The sequence below is a fragment of the Aristolochia californica genome, unplaced genomic scaffold (assembly GCF_029961685.1).
Source record: "Aristolochia californica isolate CCGP_79_NKW_82.1479 unplaced genomic scaffold, dmAriCali1.0.hap1 SCAF_7, whole genome shotgun sequence".
Lineage (NCBI taxonomy): Eukaryota > Viridiplantae > Streptophyta > Magnoliopsida > Piperales > Aristolochiaceae > Aristolochia > Aristolochia californica.
Window position 1 is genome coordinate 3,361,708 of NW_027182268.1, and position 15,395 is coordinate 3,377,102.

Consider the following 15,395-nt stretch of genomic DNA (forward strand, 5'->3'; position numbering starts at 1 on the left):
TTCCAACCCAATTCATAAGATTTTCACAACACCTCCAAAGCATACATACACTTTGAAATCTATTTAGAGACAGAATTTTAGGTTTTGACAAAGAGAAGTTACATTAAGAGCCAAGTATTTTCAAGCTTTTACTTTGAAATATTTATTTGCTCAGGCTCTTATGTGTTAGAATCATACCCCCGGTTACAAATCTATAACAAAAGAGGCCCCTCTCCTCTCCATTTAACAAAGGAATCAAAATGCTAAAGGCTGAGACCGAAGTTGATAGATAGCAGGAAGTGATTGAGGGAAGAAACGATCATTTAAATTAAATATCAAGGATATTTTGCTAAAGTCGAGTCCTTTCATGTAGATCCAACTTCCTATAGTTGTTTTTGAAGAAAGGTCACCGAATAAGATTTGAGCACATAAACGGAAATTCAATTAATACTAACTATACATGCCATAAAACAAACACCAATTTTAAGTAAATTGAAACACTATTCAGCTACCTCATGTCTCCTCCTTGGCTGCTGCAGAAGCATAACTTACACTGCTATCTCTCACGCTTTTGCAGTGGCTTGACTGTTCATAGCGAAGGAAGTTGATCTTTATTTTGGTTGAGCAGTTCCTCAGCATCTATCAGACAATTAGACGGAACAGTCATTTACCACTACACATAAATGAAGTGAGTGGTATTCACAGTTAAATTTTAGAACCTACATGGAGGAAAACACTAATGGGATGACGACCGCAAATAGTATTGTCAAACTCTGATAAATAATTTCTGAAAGCATCAGTATCTCCTGTCTCAATGATGTCCATGCCCATTCGATCTAATGCTTCAATGGACTTGTAAATGGCTCCATATTTCCTGTCATAATGAGTGTAGTTGAACCTGATAAAAGAAGAGTCAGTTATATAGATCAACTTACTAGGAAGCTAAGCCAAAGCCAGGAAAATCATTTCAACTTACAAAAATAATATGGTAAGATAATAAAGCCAACTTAAAACTGTAAATATTATACAGTAAGACTTTCAAGTTTTGACCACAACAAGACGCCACATGACCGATCATTCTGATTCTAGAACAATAACATTATATTAAATATTAATTAATAAGAAGAAAATAATGATAATAACATTTAAAATTTAAATTTGAAAATAAAAAAGTAAAAGCAACTTCTATTATAAAAAAAAGAGTCTAGATAACAACAGTAAATAGAAAAATTAGAAACGGACACAAACAAGTGGCTTAAAAAAACAACCAGAAAATCAAGTTCAGATACAGAGAAAAGGCGAATTACAGCATACCTAGAACCCCAATGGCAAAAGTCTGAGGACACAGAAAAGAAATTCTTCGGGTCATCCACATACTTGGCTAGCAATCTTCCATATATAGCTTCTTTTTCTGAATTGAGAGCGCCAACCAAAATTGGAACAATTTTTACTGGCCAACTGCATGGGGTCCAACTTAGATGTCTTCATTAAGAAAAATACGGAAATAAAATTCAATCTACAATGAATTACCCATGAAAAACTCTAGCAAGATAAGGCAAGTGCATCTCCATGCTATGTTCAGCCTCATCTACATGAAGATCCATCAGTTCAAATTTTCCTGTTGCTCGCAATTCTTCATTGACTGAAACCAAGTTATGCCAGCATTGCATCAATAAAATAGACAAGTAAAAGCTAATTGCATTAGCAATGGGCTAGAAGACTATCAAAAATGTGAAAATATAGAATAAGAGATTTTCATGATGGTAAGTTCTTGGGTCACAGGAAAAATGCATGGAATACAACAGAAAACTTAGAATTTGGATACACTCACTCATCCGCTGATAATCTGGAAGAAATAAATGAAATAAATATCGTGCACAACCAAGTGGTTAGGAACATCTAAATTACATTACTGTGCATTTTTGCCCATCCAGAGTACCTTGGAGTCCTAGATGCAAAACAAGGCAATACACACCACTTATATCATTTTCAACAGTATTTTCTTATTTTATTATATCATAGTTATCAAACTATAATTTTAGGACTGCATATAAATTCATTAAGAAAAAGAGGAAAAAAAGGAACAAATATCAATAGTGACAAATAGGTCCCATAAAAAGCCAAAAAAAAATTACAATAGGAGAGCCGGATAAACAAAGGAAATCTACTCACACCATGATTGGCGAATTTGATGGCCATTTTTCAACTGCTTCCCATTTCACTCAGAAATTCATTAACAAAGTGAGGAGGAAAAAGAAGAAATATATATAGGCCCCAAATAGCCAAATAAGATTTACAAAGAAGAGAGAGGTAAACAAAGAAAGGAAATCTACACAACCTAATTGGCCAATCTGATGGCCATTTTTTCAACTGCATATTGTTCCCCAATTTTCACAGAAGATGCAACCCAACAAAAGAATCCTAAATCAAACAACTGTGATATAATTGAGCAATTGAAACAGTAGTCATCTTCTACCTTCTGAATCAATTGGCAGGTCTCCCACAGGCGTCTTGTAAACAGTGGCTCTTGAAAGAGCACATCTCGGTGTGTAATAATGGTGAGATGGACCAAGAAGAAACACCCTTGAACTGAAATATCATATCTTTACAAACTAGTTAATAAAGAATTGCCATTTTTGCCTCCATAAAGCAAAATAGAATACGACATCTTCCGCTTGAACAATCACAAAAGGATATTTAAATTATATTGTACAAAATTTATTCTTCTCAAAAACTATTATTGGTTTCTTTCAAATTTTCTTTTTGGAGCATGTTCGGTCAGTCACCAGAAAGACTTGTAATGAGAAAGAAAATGAAAGAAAATTGAAACCCCTGCTGGATACCAATATATTTGCACATCAGCAGACACTGGGAACAAAAAAGGATTATAGAGTAACACAAAGAGTTCATCCCACTTCAAACAACAGAAAACACATACAGCCTATTGTATAAGGCAGAGACTATATTGCAAAATGTGGCATCTGCACATAAATTAAGCAAAGGTATCATACGCATGAAAAGAGTGACGGTAACTCTCTGTACTGGGACCACAAGCATATTATCACCAAACATTTAATTAGATGTTCTCTAGTGTGATCTACTTGTAGCCACAATTCTGGTTGTCTTCTACTGATGATTATGGCAGCATATGATGCATCTGGTGCACCCGATGATAAAGTAATTGAAAGTGTTAAATGTACTGGAAGGGTATTTTGGTCACTTCATAATTTTCCGATTGTGTCTAGAAGAGTGTTATTTGTTTCAGGGAGTTTAGAAGTGGCTATGGTCCAATTTTCATAATGTTTGGACATGTATATAAGGAGATATAAAATGTACATTTTAGAGAGGTACAGGTGTCTTTTCTTCTACCAATCACTTAAGTTAATATAAGGAATTAGGGGGCTCGAGTTTTTCCTCCTAATCCAGAATCACGCCTTCTAAATTCTGGTCTCTCTTCTTCTCCCTCTTCATCTCTCTCTCTCTCAACCCTATTTCACTCAATTTCTAACATGGTATCAAAGCGTATAGGTCCATAAGATAGGCGCTTGAAGCGTTCTCTTTCTGTCTTGAAGAAGGGGATTTCAAATCTGGAGTTGTCCGGTCGGTAAAAATCTATCTTTTTGTGTTCTTTTCTGCCACAAAACTCTAGGGTTGATGGCTCTTGCTGTTAATTAAGCACACTTGTGACTAATTTCTGTCCTAAGGGGGTTTGCTGAAGTGGAATTGACCCTTTCCTACTGTGTGCATCCAATCCTACTCTCCAATGCTTGCATCATCTATCTGTTTGCTGATGTCAGCCCTTATTGTTGGAGTATTTGTGGCAATTGTTTGATTAAGTGCAAAGTTTCTCAAAAATTTCATGTCATTGGTGTTGGCGTACATAGTGCTTGCCCTAACCCTAATTTGAAGTGAGGCCCAGAACTATTGCTGCCATACCCTAATTTGAAGTTACTCCATCAAAGGATGCTGTGAATTCAGATGGACAAGATTCCATATTAATTACCTCAAAAAGGTTGAATGCACAAAACTATTTGAGTTGGTCCAAATCTATTCAAATCTACTTGAAAGCTAAAAGGAAATCTAAATTTACCAAAGAGCATCCTCCTACCCTATTACTTATGATTGAGAAGCGGATGATAGTCAAGTAATGACTTGGCTATTGAACAGTTAAAATTCAAGGCTGAGAAACCAGATTATTAATTGTGAAACTACCAAGGAGGTGTGGGTATCCTTGGAATCAATATATGCCCAAGAGAGTAATCTATCTAGGGTATATGAATTATATGCTATACTCTTCAGTCTAAAAAGGGAGGAGAGATCAGTTACAGACTATTACAGCGAGTTGAAGGGTATTATGCAAGAGATTCACATGTACCACCCATTCACAACTAATGAGAAAGAACATATAAAAACAAAAAAAACGTTCTTACGACAAAATTTCAGGATGGGTTGGAATCTGAATTCGATGCAGTCAGGGCTCAACTGTTAGCTTCAAATGATGTATCATCTCTGCCTAAGGCATTTAACCGAGTAAAATCAGTAAAAGCTGCAGTTATGACTGAAGGTAATAGGGATGATAAGAATATTAATGTGGCAGCACTGAACTCCTTTGTTCAGTCAGATTCTACTCGAGGCCTTAGGAGAAGTTCTCGAGGTAGAGGCAGAGATGGATCTAGTAGAGGTTGAGGACAAACAGATGGTAAGATTGATAGAAAGTGCGTTCATTGTGGACACACTAATTACTGTTCGGATAAATGTTGGATCACGATTGGACAGCTCACTTGGGCAAATTCATTAACTAATGAGCAGACCGAGCCTCTGACGGGACAGATAGGTGGTATCTTCCCAGGAGCCCCTGATGATATGCAACAGTTGGTTCAGTGCATGAGTCAACTTACATCTATCTCAGCTCCTTCATCCTCAGCATCGATTGCACAACCTCCATTTTATACGGCCACTCTAGCCAACTCAGGTATGTTGCATTATATGTGCATCCTAAATCCTCCTGGGCGATCGACTCAGGGGCATCTACTCATACGTCAGGTATGTTGTCTTTGTTCATTGGTTTGAAAGATTCTTCTTTGGGTTAAACATGTTACACTAGTTGATGGGTCTGTGTCACCTGCTTAGGGAGGGATAATGCCATACCTACTCCGTCTATGCCTCATAATTTGTGTTACTTGTTCCTAAATTTCCTCATAACTTGTTATATGTCAGTCTAATTACTAAATCTTGCACTCTTTTGTAACATTTTATCATTCTCATTGTGTGTTCAAGATCTCACGACAAGGAAGATGATTGGTTCTGTGCATAAGAGGGGATGACTATACCACTTGGAAGGATCATCTCAGTTGCCTACGTTTGCTCTCCACACTGTTGTTTCACCCTTCCAATAGCATTTATGGCTTGGACATCCTTCTCCTAAGAAGTTGGTTCATCTTTTTCCTACATTTCCGTCAAAGTTATATTTTAAATGTGAGTCATGTAAGTTAGGCAAACATCATTAGATTGTCTTTCCATTGAGTAAAAAAAAAAAGTAAAAGAGCATTGGAACTTACTCATTCTGATGTATGGGGGGGGCTTGCCTAGTGTCTAGTTTGTTTGGATACAAATATTTTGTTTCTTTCATTGATGATTTCAGTTGTACTAGTTGGGTGTATCTCCTATAGGAGAAATCAGAGGTGTTTGATATATTTCCAACTTTTCAGAATGAAATAAAAATGAATTTAATGCTTCTGTTCAGATTCTTCGTACGAACAATGAGTTAAAATTCATAAATCACAAATTTACTACATTTTGTCAGAATCATGGCATACTTTATCAGTCTTGTTGTGTATTTACTCCACAACAAAAAGGAGTAGCAGAATGTAAGATTATGCATATATTGGAAATTGCTCAGACATTACTCATACATATGCATTTACCCAAATCATATTGAGGAGATGTTGTACTTACGACATGCTATCTTAAATATAATGCCTTAGTTTGTGCTTCGGAATCAAATTCCACTTCAAGTGTTGAATTTGTCTAACACATTATTTCTATTGCCTCATCGAATATTTGGCTGTGTTTGCTTTGTCCATGTTTTTGGTACTTCCACAAATAAATTGCCCCCACATGCTGTTAAATGTGTTTTTCTTGGGTATTCTAGAACAAAGAAAGCATATAAATATTTTTGTCCATCTCTTCCCAAAACATTTGTGTCTATTGATGTGACCTTCTTTTAGGATGTACCATTCTTTTCTTTTTATGATACAATAGCTTCACCTTCAGTCACAACTCCTATTGTTGTTGTTCCCACACCAGTGGAAGATGCCTTTAGTTTGCCACAATCTACTATTGCAGAAAAGCCCCTTACAGGTCTATCAACGGAGGCAAAGGTTCGCAACAAGATCTAGTTCCCTCTCTCTCATAGGTTCCAACACCTTCTCTATCACAATATCCTGAGGTAACTGATTTAAATATTCCAATTACTCTCCGTAAAGGAGTCCATTCTTCTACTTGTCATCCATTGTCTTATTATGTTTCCTTTGATTCCTTATCCACTAGGTACAAGCAGTTTGTCTTGTCTTTGTCCACCTGTACTATTCCTTCCTTTATGCAAGATACTCTATTATCTCGTTGGTGGAAGCATGCAATGGATGTTGACATGGAGGTATTGACAGATAGAGGTACGTGGAGTTTGTGTGAAGTTCCTACTAGTGCAACAATTGTAGGGTGTCGCCGGGTCTACATAGTGAAATATAGAGCAAATGGGTCAATTGAGAAGCATAAAGCCCGATTAATTACAAAAGGGTACACTCAAACCTATAAAATTGATATGTTTGAAACCTTCTCTCCAGTTGCCCGTTTAACATTTGTTCATATACTTGTCTCACTTGTTGTTAATTAAAATTGGTCACTCTTTAGTTTGATAATCAGAATGCTTTCTTGTATGATGACTTAGTAAAGGAGGTATATATGGATCAACCTCCGCGGTATGTTGCTCAGGGGGAAACTCGTAAGGTATGTAAACTGAAGAAAACAATTTATGGGCACAAACAAAGCCCCAGTGCATGGATTGAAAATTTCAGTCAGGTAGTACTATCTTTTGGATTCTCCCAAAGTCACAATGATCATTCATTCTTTGTTATGAAGAGATTATTTGGCATTGTGGTTCTACTTGTATATGTTGGTGACATTGTTTTTTCAAAGAAGTGATGTTCAAGGTAAGGAAGAAGTGAAACAAAAATTGGCAAAACATTTTCAACCAAGGATTTGGGGTGTCTCTTAAATACTTTATTGGGATAGAGGTTGCAAGCAGGACTGCCATTGTATTGACACAAAGAAAGTATGTCACAAACATGCTACAATAGTATGGTATACTAGGTGCAAAACATGTAGAGATGCCATGGAAGTTAGAAATAACCTTCATGATGAGCAAAGTGAAGAACTCAGGGATAAGATTGTATATTGTAGATTAGTTGGGAAACTTATCTACGCAACTGTCACAAGACCAGATATATCCTTTCCAGTTAGTGTGGTAAGTCAGTCCATGGAACGCTCATGCAAGGTTCACTTAGAGGCAACTCAGAGTATATTGCATACTTGACGGGATCACTTGGAAAAGGGTTATTTTTTATGTCTCACAATCATATGAAAATAGAAGCCTTCTTAGATGTTGACTATGCAGACTCTAAGCTAGATAAAAAATCTACTATTGGTTATTGTGTATTTATGAGAGGTAACTTAGTTAGCTAGAAAAGCAAAAAAAAAATGTAATGGCCTGGTTACGTGTTGAAGTCGAATATAGTTAGTGAAAAAAAGGTGGGTGAAATCAATGTTGCAAGAACTGAATTTATAGGTCCATGTACCAATGGCAATGTACTGTGATAATCATGCTGCCATTTTTATTACTAGTAACCCAATGTTTCATGAAAGAACCAAACACATTGAGGTGGGTTATCATTTCGTTCGAGATGCAGTAATGAAGAAGGAAGTTGATACTCATGTCCGATTAGGTGATTAGCTTGGTGGTGTATTCACTTAGCTTTGGGCAGGAGAGACTTTGGGACTTTCTGTAACAATTACTTGATATATATATGCTCCAGTTTGAAAGGAAGTGCTAAATATATGGGAAGAGCATTTTGGCCATTTCACAATATTTCAATTCTATCTAGAAAAGTGCCATTAGTTTCAGGAAGTTTACAAGTACCTATGATCCAATTTTCATAATGTTTGGACTTGTATATATGGAGAGATAAGGTGTACATGTTAGAAAGATAGAGGTGTCTTTTCTTCAATCAATCACTTAAGTTAATATAAGGAAATTAGGAGGCTCGAGCTTTTCCCCTAATCCAGAATCACGCCTTCTCAATTCTGGTCTCTCTTCTTCTCCTTCTTCATCTCTCTCTCTCAACCCTATTTCACTCAATTTCTCACAGGAAGTAATGCTAATTTTATCTTGATAAAAGGTGAACAAGGTGTTAAAGGTAAAGAAACAACCTCCTTGCCATGCTAGTGTTAAGTTAGTTACTATCATCAGAATTGTGACAGTGATAATTTGGCTTTCTTGGGTTTGCTTGAGTTATTATGTTATTGGAGCTTGACATGATGGTCTAAAAGCGGAAAAGTACTCTCAAGGCATATGATTGGCAATGCAGAAGCCTCTGCTCCTATGAATCAGCCACCATCATGAATGTGTAGATATTTCCTGGTATCACATGTCGAGAAAAATTAATTGTGAACTTTGCTCCCCTCTCATCAGTGTTTTTTCTGTTCTTTCTTTCTGTCCAGTTGTAATTTTTTCTTTTGCATTCTCAGGTTTATGCTTTGTTATGATCTCTAATGAAATAATACTGCCTTGTCCAACAGTTGTTACACAAATGACTGTCATCTGACCATAAGTGCCAGCATGACATGGTATTTTTGTTGAAATTCTAAACATCATCTGCATTTTTTTATTGAATAACAATATTCAAACAACAAAAAAACAAACAAAAAGAAGATTAACATACATGTTTGATGGATCGATATTTGCAAATGCAAAGGCTGCACACCGACCCGAATAAGAGTAGCCAGCATGCCTGTAATATGGAAACCACTAAAAGCTTATTGATGTAAATTTGAAAATGATGTAGCCAGTTTCCTTGCATAGAGGGCAGAGATTTTATTGAATGACAGAAAGTTACAAGATAACTTCCAACCCATGCTACAAGAAGAGTGGCGCCAGGAGAATATCAGCTCAAATGTGAAGAGACAACAATTATCCACAATAAGGTGCAGACCATCAACTTGAATGTATCTAACTTTGAATATGTACATGCAGTTAAGAAGGAAAGATGTACTTACGGAGCAATTACACCTCTTACATCAGGAGACATAGTCAGACCAGTTGCCCTAAGCCATCCATCAAGCTCTTCACTAAGTTTGTTAGCTAAGAAGGGAACAACAGAATCCTCACTTAGTATCAGATTGAATCAGAAATATAAAAAATTAAAAAAATATCTGACAACCTCTGAAGCCTTTTTATAACAAGAGGCTTTTATAAGAGATGCAAAGACATGACATCTAGTGTAGCTGCTTTTCGGAGTTCATATTTTAGAGTGGATTGGTTTTGGAAATCATCATGTGGTTTTCGCTTTCCATTGAAGGGTTTTCAAAGTAAGTTTGGCATTTTCCCATTTTCTTTTAGTGGTCCATTTTGGCATATTCTTGTAATCTTATACTTTTGATTCGTAATTAATACAATTATCCATCATTCAAAAGAAAAATTAACGTTCTCCAATGGAGGATGTGATTTATTTATGTTATGGTGTAGTGATGGTGTTTTTTTCAAATTACTGTTAGCTTCTATGCACACATAATCTTGGGTGATTCCCCTGAACATAGTTGTATTAGAACTCCAGGTTGGATTGATTTGTGTGAGTTAGAAACAGAAACTAAGACAATGAGAATGGTTACATAGATAACGACCAAAAGTTTGATTTTTTTTATTTTTTTTTGAGAAAAGACACCTTTTTATCAAGCCCAAAGGCAAAAAAGAAAAAGAAAATATAATCAAGGAAGAGACCCCCTTACAATCACGCATTCTTTAGCTAATAAATCAGTAAAATCATTAGCTGTTAGTGGAATATGAGACCAAGAACAAACACAATCCCTAGCCAAATCCTGAATTTCCCGAAAACATTGTCAATGATGCAAGGGTGTGTTATGGTCCTGGGGTTAAGTACCTATGTCTTCTGTTCCTAACAGGCCGGTCTTTTGGGTAGTATTGGCTAGGTGCTTAACATTTGGTATCAGAGCAGGCATACGTCCCGAATTCGAGTCCCCGCGTGCGCAGGTGGACAAAACGGCCCTGGCGGGGCGCCATAAGGGAGTATGGGCTCCTGACCCGGTCCCCATTGCTGTGTTAAGGCCGCCGTGGTCGTCAACTCGGGAGGGTGGGGTGTACTGTTATGGTCCTGGGGTTAAGTACCTATGCCTTCTGCTCCTAACAGGCCAGTCTTTTGGGTAGTATTGGTTAGGTGCTTAATAGGGTGATCCATCCTTCTTTCCTGAACACCAGACAATGAAATTTTGTAGAATTGCCTTCATCATATCCATACATTGCAAACTATCATCAGAAATCCTCAACTCATGCATTAATGCATGAATTTCAGCCGTTGTAGAGCTGAAATTCCAAGAGGTCCAGCAAAAGATGCTTAGACACAAAAGTTGGGAGACAATTCGAAATTTCAAACTAGATGATCTTACATACCCTTGAAGTTCTCTACAATCCGATTGATGCAATTAAATGGAAACCCAGAAAATAAATCAAGATGAACGAAAGAAGCTTGACTGGAAGGTATGTGGTTTTCATTGTATGTTTAGTGAGAAAAGTGTTAATCCGCAACAAGAAATCACAAAATTTGTATGAAAGGACAGCAGGGAATGAAGCTTTTTTAATAATAATTACACACACACAAGTGTGAGGTCTTGAGCTCAATTTTGACAAATATAGAGATGACTACAGATAATGAGTAATAAACCTTAATGTTGGTTCTTTTTTTTTTCAGATTCTTCTTGTGGCTCTTAAGAACGTAGGCATTGGATGGGATGTTAATTGAATGACAAAGTTGAAAAAAAAAATTGTAAAGTACCTTTTTGTGAGCTTTGGTCATCAAAGAAAAGGGAAGACAACAAAGTAGATGGAGACTCCAATTGGATGTCAAGCTTAGAAGGGGCTCAAATGCTATTTCTAAGGGGAAGAGATTGAAGTAAAAGAAAGATCAAAGAAGAAAGAATAAGTCTGGAACGAGAGATAGAGAAAAAGAAGAGACATAAGTAAAAAGCAAATGAGAAGATCGCATGCTCCCCTGATTGTGGAGGGGAACTCAACAATTACGATTATTTGTCAAAAAGAAGAGGGACAAGTAAAAAGTAAATGAGAAGATCGAACACTCCCTTGATTGTAGAGGGGGACTCAACAATTACGATTAGTTGTCAAAAAGAAGAGACAAGTAAAAAGCAAATGAAAAGATCAAATGCTTCCCTGATTGTGGAGGGGGACTCAGCAATTACAATTAGTTGTTGCATCAAGAAGGAACTCTTGTTATTGATGAAATCATATTTTGGACATACTCTCTCCATAAATTGGCTTCATACCCCTCAGTTTGTTAATATGATTGTTAATTCCTTGGCAAAAAACGGAGTTTCCCTTTTGATACACTACATCATATTGTGGAGGATCTATCTAAAGAATATCTAAGGACAAGAGATCACCCCAAAGTCATTCACGTTTATGGACAAAGAAAGAAGAAAAGGATTCAATTAAAAGATGCCTGAAATTACTATTCTAGGACTGGTTCCGAGAATGAAAGTTCAAAATTGGAAAGTTTTTCTAAGTTGCAATTTCCTATTTCAAGCACGCTGAAATTAGAAGTTTTAACTAGATAAGTAACTTGTCGTATTTAGCAACTTGTTGTTTTAGTTAAAACCATCAATTAGAAAGCCTTTATAAGTAATATTTCCTATTTTAAGTATGGGTCCTTGCATCCAAATTAGTGTAGCCTAAAGTTAGTAAGTCTATAAGTTCTAAACTATTTTCTATTTTCAGTTCCTTTTTCCATCAAGTAAAACTAAATTTAGTAAGTCCTAATTAAGCCCATTTCCTAGAGTGGACAGCATTTTTTATTTTGTTGATTTATATACTTCTTTAAGGCCTTCATATATAACACAAAAATCACTCTTTTGCTATTGAATAAAGTTCTGGATTTTGTTCTCCTCGGATAAATTTATACTTTCTGTTTTGTTTATTTGCCATGCCACTCTTCTTAATAGCTGCAAAAATTTTACTTCTGTCCTTAAAGTGTGACCCATCAAACTTGAATTCAGATGGTAGTTTTCTTAATACTTAATGAAATCTAGGTTACCTATACCCAAGAGGAAGCATTCAACTTTATTACCCGTTGTATCTAAACCACAATGCTGCATCGCCTTCCAGCTTGACACTGTATGCTATCTTCCCATGTAATTGTATATGTTGTGTATTATTTTATAAAATCTGTTTTCAATCTTTTCCTTTGCTGTAGTTTCCTTTTTTTTTTTTTTGCTGTTTTAGCTGTAAGGCACTTTCTTCTGTGGTGTCCCTAGCCCATCTCTTTCCCCTCCTTAATAAAATTTTCACCATAAAAAAAATAAAAAAATATTAAAAAGAGAAAATCAGAAAGAGGTGAGATGATAGCCAGAGGGCAACTATATCCTCTATCTCATCAAATAGGTGCAGAAAATGCCCAGAAGAGGAAGATGTTCTTGATGCCAGCTGATTATAGTTGAGGAGAGCCTTTCCACAAAAGGAGGTTTGAAATGTTATGTGCAAAAAATTTCAATCATTGAAGGAAGGCTCTTATTCTGCTTCTATGGAGTCGCAATAACCAAAAGGAAACAAGAAAACCTAAACAACCATCAAAGCATGGACAAGACCACCTCCCCTAGCCAAATCGGCTTTGCCTCTAGAGACACCATCAAAATTAAGTTTGAAAGCCTTGTTTTCGGTGTAAAGAAAGAACAAATTATTGGATGTCAAAGTGAGATCTCTCTTTGAAACTGAGAGCTCTCTATTTCTCATGCTATTTGTATAACCTCAAACTAAGCTCCTCACTGATTTCGCATCCACTGGAAAGAAAGCACGCAACCCAGTGGAGAGTATCTATTAAAAGTGACACCAAGCTCCTAACAAAATCCATTACCGCTGGAAAAAGCATACAATTGTAACAAACAAAACGAACCAATAAAGACGAAGATAAAAAGAAATCGGCAAAGTTCCAATTCTTCTTCATAAAAAAAAGTAGAGAATGCGACTGTTTTTAGCCAATTTAAGGATGAAGTCACTACATTTTCTCTTTAGCGGATGCCATTTCCACTGAAACCTTCAATCACAAGCTAATTCAACACCACAAGCCTCATAAGATTCTGCATACCACCCGAAACCAACAACTATCCGTCACTTACAATCGGTTATCACATAGATCAATGGAAAACTCCCTTGCACATTATCAAATGCAATGGAGAGGAGGAAGAAAACCCTCAGAGAGAAATAACGAGAGAAAATGAACTCACCATTGTCAGAGTACCAAGTTCCCGCATGGGAAGCTCTTCGGATCACTGTCTCCATTTCGAATCGAGACTCAAAGCGGTAAAAATCACTCTAAGATGAGCGATAGAAAGAATAACGATCGTTCTACAAAAGGCGATTTTTTAATCAATATAAGAGCAGAGATGTTTGTCAGCGTGACACCCACGCAGCAAACACTTATGGGTCCCCCATTCACACTCCTCTTAAGTCGCTTCTTGAGATTGCTAGATTCCCGCATGCGTCCGCCTCTGCTGTGCAGGGAAGAAGAACAGCACAAGAGTCCGAGCCGAGTTGAAAATGGCCTGATTCGTGCTATCAATCTTATCAAAATAATAATCAGGTTAGTTTAGATTCGACAACATAACCTTACAGTTAAAAATAGTTAAAAACCAGATTGAACCGGTTAGAATGTGATTTTTTTTTTTTTTTTATAATTGGTACGTAAATCAGACCAAATCAGACAAGATGAACTGATGAGGTTGTTATTTTAAAATTTTTTAAATGGATTAACAGAGACTCCATCCTCACTAATATGATCTTCGTTTAGGTCTATGTTTCTGATCCATTTAGACTAGGGTGTAATAAACCGATCGGATCCGATCCGATTTCAGTATCCAAAACCAATCTGTTAGATACATTTGATCGGATTGAATTCTTGTAATATAAATAAATAAAAATCCAAAAAATATTTAAAATACACAAAATTATAAAGGGGGGTTATTCAACAGACATAAAATTTAAAGTTCATCTTCGTTTCATTCATCTATATGAACAGTTTTCGGTGTTAGTACTCCCAAATATGAGAAAAATATGGAAGATAAGAGAATTAGTAACTTGTAATACTATACTTAATTAAAATTAATAATTAACACATTAAATTAGGTAAAATATGAAATGAAAGAATGACGGACCGGGGAAAATAAGGTTTCTATCATTCTAGATCAATATCTGAATCCCGATCTTTATATTCCGATTTTGGATTCGAAATTTTTTTATCTTGGATCTGGATATCCGAATGGGATCCAAACGATCCAAAATTTCGAACGTAAGGGGTCATGTAACATTACTTTGTAAATTTTAATTTACTTTATTTGCCTCGTATTGATATTGGTATTTTATGTTTAATGTTTAAAATAGAAAAACATTAAAGACACATCCATTTTATAATGTTAGTGGCTTAAGGGGGAACTGAAGAGGGGTTATTTGGTAAGTAGAATTAGAAACAAGTGACACTTAACAATTTTATTAGTTAAGTATTTAGGGTTTAATTACCGAAATCAAAATTAGATTGCAAGGTCAAAAATATGAAAATAAGTTAAGCATATTGCAACAACCGTCTTGTAGATAAGGAGTAATTTGGATGTGGTCACAAATCACCAAAGATTGTTCCCTGAGGAGGCAATTTATGGATTAGGGGGGTAATCTAAAATGAAGTGAGATGAATTACTCCCGCATTACTTAGTTCATTAGATTGAGGGGTTAGTATTCAAAAAATAATTTTATTTGGGGATCACTTTAGGCTATATTACCATTTGTAGTAGATAAGTGTTATTTTTGTAGTTTCAATATATATGATGATTGCAATGTAGATATCAATTCAAAGGGTTAAGTCTAATATTTCTATTTTTTATTATAATAACTTAAGTAAAAAAAATTATAATAATTATTGGTAAATTTATAAATTTATTTTATGAACAAATTATATATTATAAAAAATAATTTTCATTATTTTTAAGAGGGAAAAGAGGGCTTGACTCAAGTCCAAACAACCTTATTCACACCCATTATTTGTTTGTATTTTGGTCCAAAAATCATGACATAT

General features: G+C 35.8%; 1 protein-coding gene across 2 annotated transcripts; it reads right to left on the reverse strand.

Moving 5' to 3' along the window:
• Nucleotides 1-288: 288 nt before the first annotated feature.
• Nucleotides 289-13,925, reverse strand: LOC137936991 (uncharacterized). 2 transcript variants are annotated; one of them, XM_068781991.1, is made up of 9 exons: nucleotides 13,558-13,925; nucleotides 13,333-13,410; nucleotides 9,310-9,394; nucleotides 8,976-9,044; nucleotides 2,456-2,568; nucleotides 1,510-1,621; nucleotides 1,294-1,437; nucleotides 703-877; nucleotides 289-618 (listed from the first exon to the last, which is right to left on the reverse strand). In XM_068781991.1, the coding sequence occupies exons 3-9, from the start codon at nucleotides 9,339-9,341 to the stop codon at nucleotides 493-495; spliced, it is 771 nt and encodes a 256-aa protein (XP_068638092.1). In that variant the 5' UTR covers nucleotides 9,342-9,394; nucleotides 13,333-13,410; nucleotides 13,558-13,925; the 3' UTR covers nucleotides 289-492. The 2 variants fall into 2 exon arrangements, with proteins under 2 accessions (XP_068638092.1, XP_068638091.1); XM_068781990.1 differs by lacking the exon at nucleotides 13,333-13,410.
• Nucleotides 13,926-15,395: the final 1,470 nt, after the last annotated feature.

Coding starts and splice junctions, on each gene's coding strand:
- LOC137936991 (XM_068781990.1), bottom strand. CDS start 13,612: ATGGAGACAGTGATCCGAAGAGCTTCCCATGCGGGAACTTGGTACTCT. Junction 1,438..1,509: donor CTTGCTAGAGTTTTTCATGG/GTAATTCATTGT, acceptor GACCCCATGCAG/TTGGCCAGTAAAAATTGTTC. Junction 878..1,293: donor TTTTGCCATTGGGGTTCTAG/GTATGCTGTAAT, acceptor TTCTTTTATCAG/GTTCAACTACACTCATTATG.